We start from the raw sequence: 7,696 nt of genomic DNA on the forward strand, positions 1-7,696 counted from the left end.
CCTACTTCAAACCTAAGTATAAATATTGGACCCTCATAGCCCAACTCTTCAGTGCACATCTCGTCCAGTGGAAGACTCAGAATAAGGACTGCTGTGCTGCTCTGCTGCAAGAAGAACTGCTACCCTGCTGCCTGAGTGAGAAGGACTGGACTTGCATCTTAAACCAAGGACCAACAAAGTGACACCAAAGGCTGGTAGGCTGCCACCCTATTCGGAGCTTCAGGGACACAATGGGCTTCAAATAACTTGGACCCAGCACCTGGACTCTGTCTGGTGTGAGTCGTTGTCCCCCCAAGTGGTGCCACCCAAGTCCCACACCCTTAGAGGTGGACCTGAAGGTGCTCTGCCAGCCCAGCAGTTGTGTAAGCAGAATCGGTGCAGCAGAAATGATCACCTTGCATTCTCACATCAAAACCACTGCTGCCAATGCATTCTCAATGCAGGACCTCTCAACTCGGCCCCATAGCTCCTCAGAACTGCCTCTGTGCAACGTATCCTCGATGCATGACCAGAATCCCCACTGCGCAGTGCATCCTCAATGCTGAATCTAGCAACGTGCCACAACCAGGATTTAAGGTACTCTGTTCAACGGGCAAAACCTGGTCCCTGTATCCAGCTAGTCCTCCATCACTGTCTCACTGGCGGCCTGAACTTGTGACATTGTCCAGATCTGACCTGACCAGATAAACACAGTTGCCACTTTTTGCTTTAAGGCATTATCTTTATGAAAATCTTTAAAATTGAATATCTCCGGTTCTACTGATTGGATTTTTGTTTATTTTGGTGTCAATTAAGTTGTTGCATTTGATTCTATTTTTTAACTTGGTGTTGGATTTTTCTTTTTTTCTGTTTTTCATTTTACTTCCATTTGTATGCTGCATAAATACTTTACACATTGCATCCAAATTAAGTATAATTGCTTTTGTGCCAGGCTACCAGAGGGTTTGGAACAAGTTCATTTGGGGATTTACCTGACAAGAATTGCGGTTGCTGCTTGAGTATGGTTTCATAGAAAAGGCAATGAATGAAACCAGCAAATATTTAACAGAAACATGAATAATTTCCTTTGTCACCTAAAGATAAGATCTCTGGTAAGAGTAGAATTTTCCAAATGACTGAAGCCCCTAACGTGACTTCTTGCATGTTGTAGTCTAAATATTGCATGAATCACTGTCCTAGGTAGGCCGTTAATATTAAAGACTAGTTATATTCCACTTTAAAGTATGGGGGCAACTTTTGTTGTATACATAGTATAGCTGATACAGTGGTAGGAATACAAATTACATTAATAGAATTTAATTATATGTTGTTTATGCTAACTGCATAAGGGCTAGATAAAACTCACAGGCATAAAATTCAGTCAAGAAGTCTACCACACAGCAACTGCTTAGAGAGCACGTAGGCGAGCCATGGTTGTGAACCCTCTAGTGAACGTTTCAAGTTGCCTGAATGGGAATAATTCACTCTAACAACATTTGTGTATTGAAGAAAACCCTTTACAAGTACAACAAAGCTTTTATTTGAAGTGGTAACCCTTTCTAGAAGGTTTCCACCTTACATCCATCTACTGATTAGTTAAGACATTGTTAGGTTTCGCCTGCACGATGCTTGCACTGTGCTTGTGAAATCTACTGTATTTAAAATAAACTTTAAGAGGGGTTCTTTCCTGTCTCCTCTCTTTCCTGGCTTTTCATTGGCTCCTGTGTGTCCCACATACTTTTCCTCTATTTTAATTGGCTGTAGCATATGTTCCTGCATTTACTAATGCTGGATCCTCGTCTGATTCTCTTATCAGTTTCCTGTAGCAGAAATACAATTAACATTCACTTTGGTGGAACTATTTTTTATAAAAGTTTTGCCTATTTTTGCTTTTCCGTCTTTTTTACTTTTTGCCCTCACATGTGTTGTGTGGCAGTTTTGCTTGTTGGGGGGAGAGGGGCTGTTTTTAAACATTTGGCAGTTGCACTTTTTAGTGCCGAAATCTGATTAGGAGTGGAGACTCCCCTGTGCCATAGAGAGCTGCCATTATTGAGAGGAACAGACATTCAACTAGTTGACGGGGACTGTCCCTTTGGGATTTAAGTGGAGCCGGTGCACAGACACCAACCAGGGTCGCTGCTGCCTAAACCTTCTCTGACACCACTCACCCTGCACACTCACCCACCATTTACTCTGCACACTCACCGTGACATTGCGCTGGCAGTCAGATATTACTCACCCACCACTCGCACAGTGCTGACTCTGCACTAACACACAATTGATATACCTCTCACCCAGCACTCACATGCCTCTCACCCTCGAACCACACCTCTCATCCTGAACTCAAACCGCTCATCCTGCACTTTCACTATTGACATACCGCTCACCGTGTACTAGTACACCTCTTACCTTGTAGAGGGTAACATCTCCCACCCTGTACACTTACACAATTCTCATTCTGCTCTGAACACACATCAATCACCATGCATTTAGGTACTTTCACCCTGCACTCAGACACTTATCAGTCTTCATTCATGCACCACCCATCCAGCACAAAACACACTCACACCATTCTCCCTGCACTCTTACACTGCTCCCACACCTCTTATTATTAATCCTGTGGATGAAACCTAATGCATTTAGCAGTGCTTGTTTTTAAATAGGCCCTACATAGAAACAGACAAAATATTTATATGTGGGAGAATGCAGCAGGAAAGAAGGTCAAGGGCCTAATCACGAGTAGTTTGACTATCGCCAAACCCGCAGTGGAGGGGTGGTGGCAGTCAGGGAACACCGCACCAGCGGTTGAACCGCTGTATTACCACTACGGCAGTCGGACCACCATAGGACACCTTCAAACGCCAGGGATCTGCGGTCTGAGGCTGCAATATGCTTGGTGGTACCGCTGCGACACCGCTAAGCATATTACGAGTTTCCTCACCGGCAGCAGTCTCATGGTGGTGCTCACACCATGAAAATGCTGGTGGTGAGGAAACTGTTGCCTCAGGGCCTGGGTGTACATGCAGGGGGGGGACATGGTGCCCCGTCCGTGTGCATGCATTCCAGTTCCTGCACTGTATGGACTGCAAAGTCAATGCTGTGTAGGAACTTGCTTTGGTGCTCTTTCGGCACTGCAGTTCAAAAGCTCACATTTGAGCCTTTTAACTGTACCCCGCACCCCCCCCCCTCCCCGCCTTCCAGACCATGAAATGACTCGTAATCAGGCGGGCAGGCAATGGTCGACTTTGGTGGTGTGGAGCACTGGCATGGTGGCCCGCTCCCACACCGCCAAAGATGTAATCAGGCCCCAAGTGTTAATCAAACATCAATCCGACATTACTTAACTATCTGTTTCAATGCATGCTAAAATTATATATTTAAAATAATTAATTTGTCTAATATCCAAACACCTGGTTGCAGCCAACTGGTTTATCACACTTACTTTGAAAAATAATGAAGTACATAATATGTATGTATTTTTATGTATGCATGATTCTGATACTTGACTTTCCATCTCAAGAACAGTATTTTTGCAGTTTTAAAATCCCAGGCAACATTCTAACACCACACTCCTGTACTGTGTATTATTCTTGTAATGTGTTTTATGCTTCTGCCTTATCACTTTGGCCCAACAGATATTAGAAGATCACCATTTGAAGCAAACATTGAACTGCAGTGAACATGTCATAACTTATGTGACATAAATATAAGGGAACCACGTCAATGCTGTGCATGATGCCAAACATTTCTTAGATTGAATAAAATGGTTAAATGAAAAAGATAAGTTTATTGTAGAGTTGCATCTAATGAGCTACGGTGTTAGTGTACTCTTTCCAAACATGATTCAGATAATCAAAATGAAGGATATATCAAAGTGCACCATGTCATTCAATGTAAAGCTCTGAAACAAACAATTTCAAACTGCTGTTATGATCTTGGACTAGATATATAGAGCAGTCTACAAAATAATTTACCTTACGCTTGTAACACATGGCTCCAGAATCCCTGTATTCCGCCCAATCATATCTAAGTCTCCATGGGCGAAGGCCACCAGCCACCACATCATTGCGAAGAGAAGCCAGCTGCACAGGAAGGACATGGTAAAGATGACCAGCGTATGGCGCCATTTTAGGTCCACGAGGGTTGTGAAGACATCTTGAAGAAACCGCCCCTGCTCCCGGATGTTCTTGTGCGCCACATTGCACGCGCCATTCTTTTTTATGAAGCGGGCTTTGTTGGGTCGGTCATGGACGCGAGGCTTTCGTAGGTTCTCTGCGGCAATTCGAGCAAGCACATACTCATCTGGGATGATGCTCTTCCGGGCAAGCATCCTCCTCCTGCCAACATAATCTGGGGGCAGTCCTGGGAATGTGGATTAAATCAGCGTCTTTCTGCCTTGGCTCCTCTCCTCTCTGAAATCAGATTTAATTTTTTTCGTGAAAAAGAAAATAGTGATATTTCGTTAAATAAGAATATATAGTTCAAGCTTGTTATATTTTGCAGCACATAAATATATGACTCAACACAATCAGTTAACCGCCCCCATCCAATGCACATATCCTTGCAGGACAGAGCCATCAGGTGCACCAGAGGCAGTATAATACCAATGTTAAAATGTTAGCACTTCTTCGAGCTTTTTTGTATAACCTTTTAAATATTTTCAGTATGGATCGTTAGCATTTGGCAATCAGGCTCTACCGGTTCAGCTGTTACCTTTCTTCTATCCTAACAGTTGTCTATTGCTGTGCCAAACCAGGGGCAGATTTACAAGCCCCTTGCGCCACCTTTGTGTCACTTTTCCTATCTTAAAACTACGCAAAAGTAATAGGCTTGTAAATCTGCCTCTTAGTGCTCTTGGTATCCCTTAAGTTGCCCTCTAGTGGGTGTGACTCCTAATTACCAGACCACTACTAGTGTTGCAATTTTCTGAGACTTTAACTTCCAGCCCTGTCAGAGAGGCCAAGAAATGAATGAGCTTCAAGTGATTCTGCCACAGCGGAAAAGGTCGTGAAGTTTCCAGAGCTCTCTTTTCTCCACTATTCATGGGCAACAGTGTCCAGGCACGTGTTTAGACACAGTTAACTGGACTTCACCTATTGCACAATATGACTTGCTCAACTCTGAGAATGCTGGGTGAGTCACCCTGCCTTATCTGCGATTGAGAGGAGCAGTGTTTGGACAGTTCTCTTTGTTGTTTAAAAAGTTATACAATGAGAAAACATTTCTATGTTTCACAGATTATTGAGGGATTTGGATAAACATTGAGCACATGGATACTTCTCCTCAATCGGGTCGGGCCCTTTGTATGGAACAATCCTGTATCATTCCTGATGGTTAGGCTAAGTGACTTGTGGCATCACTTAGTAGGGGTCCCGCCATCCACTGCACCACTGAATGGACAAAACCCTGACTGGGCGACCATAGTGAATTCACCACTGCGAACTTGTTTACAGGTGGCAAGCCTTTGGGTAGCAAAATACCGATCTAAATGACTAAACATACACGTTAAATTAAAAATACTAAGTAACTGTTTTAAAGGGCCCAATTTGAATTTCAGAATCTTGTAAAATTTTAACAATGTGTTAAAAAAATTGTGTAACCCCTCCCATTGTATGTTAACGAAGAAACATTGTAGTTATCTGTTTGATTCACAGAAAGGGGGCTTTTTAATATATTTATTTTGTCATCAGCATGCACTTCTTATCAATATGTTTTGCATTTTTCAGAGAGAACATTCTTTTCTGTCAAAGGTGGGTTCATTTTATTAGACTTCACGGTTGACCCTAAAACAGGTAATCTCACATTAGTCATTCTGGTATGTGCTGTGAAGTGGTGGTGGTCAGCTGCTTATTTCAACTGTATCCCTGGTATTTTGGTATCAGCAGTTCACATTTAACTATTAGCAAAAAACGATATATGTAGCACAGTGAACCATGAATTATGGAAAATCACCCACGTTCTTATACTATGTTTGGTGCTGTTGTTACACAACATAAAGTGGTATAAACCCCATATTTCGCAGAGAACTGTGTAATGTGGGAAATATTTTACAGTTTCTGGTGAATTACGGATTACATCATAATAATGACTTCCCCCAATCTTTCTGCAAAGCTTTTACATTGTCAGGGCTAGCAGGAATATGTCGCACGAAGGACCAAATTATGCAGAAAGGCTATCTAAATTATGCAGCAAAATGAAAATTATTGCAGCACTTTCACTATTAGTATCATTTTTTGACCATTTAGGATAGGAAAAACACTTTTGGTAAAGACTGTTGAATTTTCAAATTGGGTGACAGATGCAGTATATCTATAAATATGTAGTAAGCGCTGCATTCAGGGATTCACTAAAATCCACTGTAGCTCACCGTTGCCCATTGTTTTATTAACTTCTGCAAAAATAGTAAACAAATCCTACACATTCTAATTCCAATCAGCGCATTGTTAAGTTAACTTTAAAGAAAACAGTGTGTTCCAGCTACTTGAGCTAAAATCAGGCTTGTATATAAATATATGTATGTAGTATATGGTGATATTCATTTGTCAACTTGGACGAAACAGCCCATCTTAAATGGGAATCTTTATGAAATCACATTACAAATCAAACCATATTTTATCTCCGAGCCGAAAATGATAGAACACTGCACATTGAGAACATTCGCATGTTATGTTATTCCGGCAGTCCCTTAAAACACCTGCACGAGGACAACAGCGGGACACTCAGACATGATGGCTACTTCTTACAAGGAAGCAGTGCCAGAAACTCTCAGAAACACGGGCGTTTCGAAAACGCGGGAACGTATCAGAGGTTACCATTCAAACAGCATGCCTGCCTCTCACACGCAGGGAGTCGAGTTTTCTTAAGTAGCAACAAAGTCAAAACTTACAGGACAAGCCGAGCCAGCGTCCCCTTGGTGAATCTTGTCTGCCGTCCAGGTACCGGATTCTAGTAAAGGAAACTCAATTTAATGAGCAAGCATGTCCTGGAAAATAAAATGCCAGATTGCTTTTCCGTTTTTTTATGGAAATCATCAAATCTTGCGAATATATTCTTCAGTCTTCCACATGGCACTTGTAAATAATTCACTCTTTTACTCGCCAGTGTCCAGGAGCGGGGCGGTCCTGCCGATAGCTCACAGATGGGTCATTTCTGCTCCTGCTACGAGGAGAGGAGCCGCGCGCTCTACTCGGGTCCTGCACTGCTGTTTTGGGACGTGCTGCTTTCCAGGCGGGGGCTTACACGGTGCCAAGTGAAAGTACCGTGCTGGGATGGTTCACACGTTCATGCTTACAGTGTGGGAAATATCACGAGTCGCCTTTTTCTTGAGCCTCAAAACGGTGACGTAAGAGGGAGGATTTTTTCCGTTTTTTATCTCTGATGCATAAATCTGTAATGATGGATGTCCCAGAGAGAGACGGACTGTGCTCGGACAACACAGTACAAACGAGGAGAAAAAAAGCACTGCGTTGCAGCACGTAACTGTCTCACGCTATTATCTGTGTATGAATCACAGTGCACGAGTTCGCTATTTTGGACATTTCGTTCTGACACGAGTAATCATATGATCATACAAAGGAAAGTTGTAAGCAGTGTGCGTCATCTCTACGTCTCTCAAGTTTACATTCTGCGTTTACATGCAGTGTGTGCGATTACATAATGAAAACTGCCTATCCGGTCTCTGACCGGATAAGCACAAAAAAACTGCGTAGATAGATGC

General features: G+C 42.7%; 1 protein-coding gene across 1 annotated transcript in view; it reads right to left on the reverse strand.

Moving 5' to 3' along the window:
• Positions 1-7,230, reverse strand: part of KCNJ8 (potassium inwardly rectifying channel subfamily J member 8) — a 31,066-nt gene extending 23,836 nt beyond the window's left edge. Inside the window, exons 1-2 of the mRNA XM_078674072.1 lie at positions 6,866-7,230; positions 3,954-4,391 (exon numbers count right to left, since the gene is read on the reverse strand). Of these exons, the coding sequence (XP_078530198.1) occupies positions 3,954-4,309 (356 nt within the window). The 5' untranslated portion in view covers positions 4,310-4,391; positions 6,866-7,230. The remainder of the gene's footprint in view (positions 1-3,953; positions 4,392-6,865) is intronic.
• Between the last annotated feature and the right edge of the window lie 466 nt (positions 7,231-7,696).

This window comes from Lissotriton helveticus, chromosome 1_1 (assembly GCF_964261635.1).
Source record: "Lissotriton helveticus chromosome 1_1, aLisHel1.1, whole genome shotgun sequence".
NCBI lineage: Eukaryota > Metazoa > Chordata > Amphibia > Caudata > Salamandridae > Lissotriton > Lissotriton helveticus.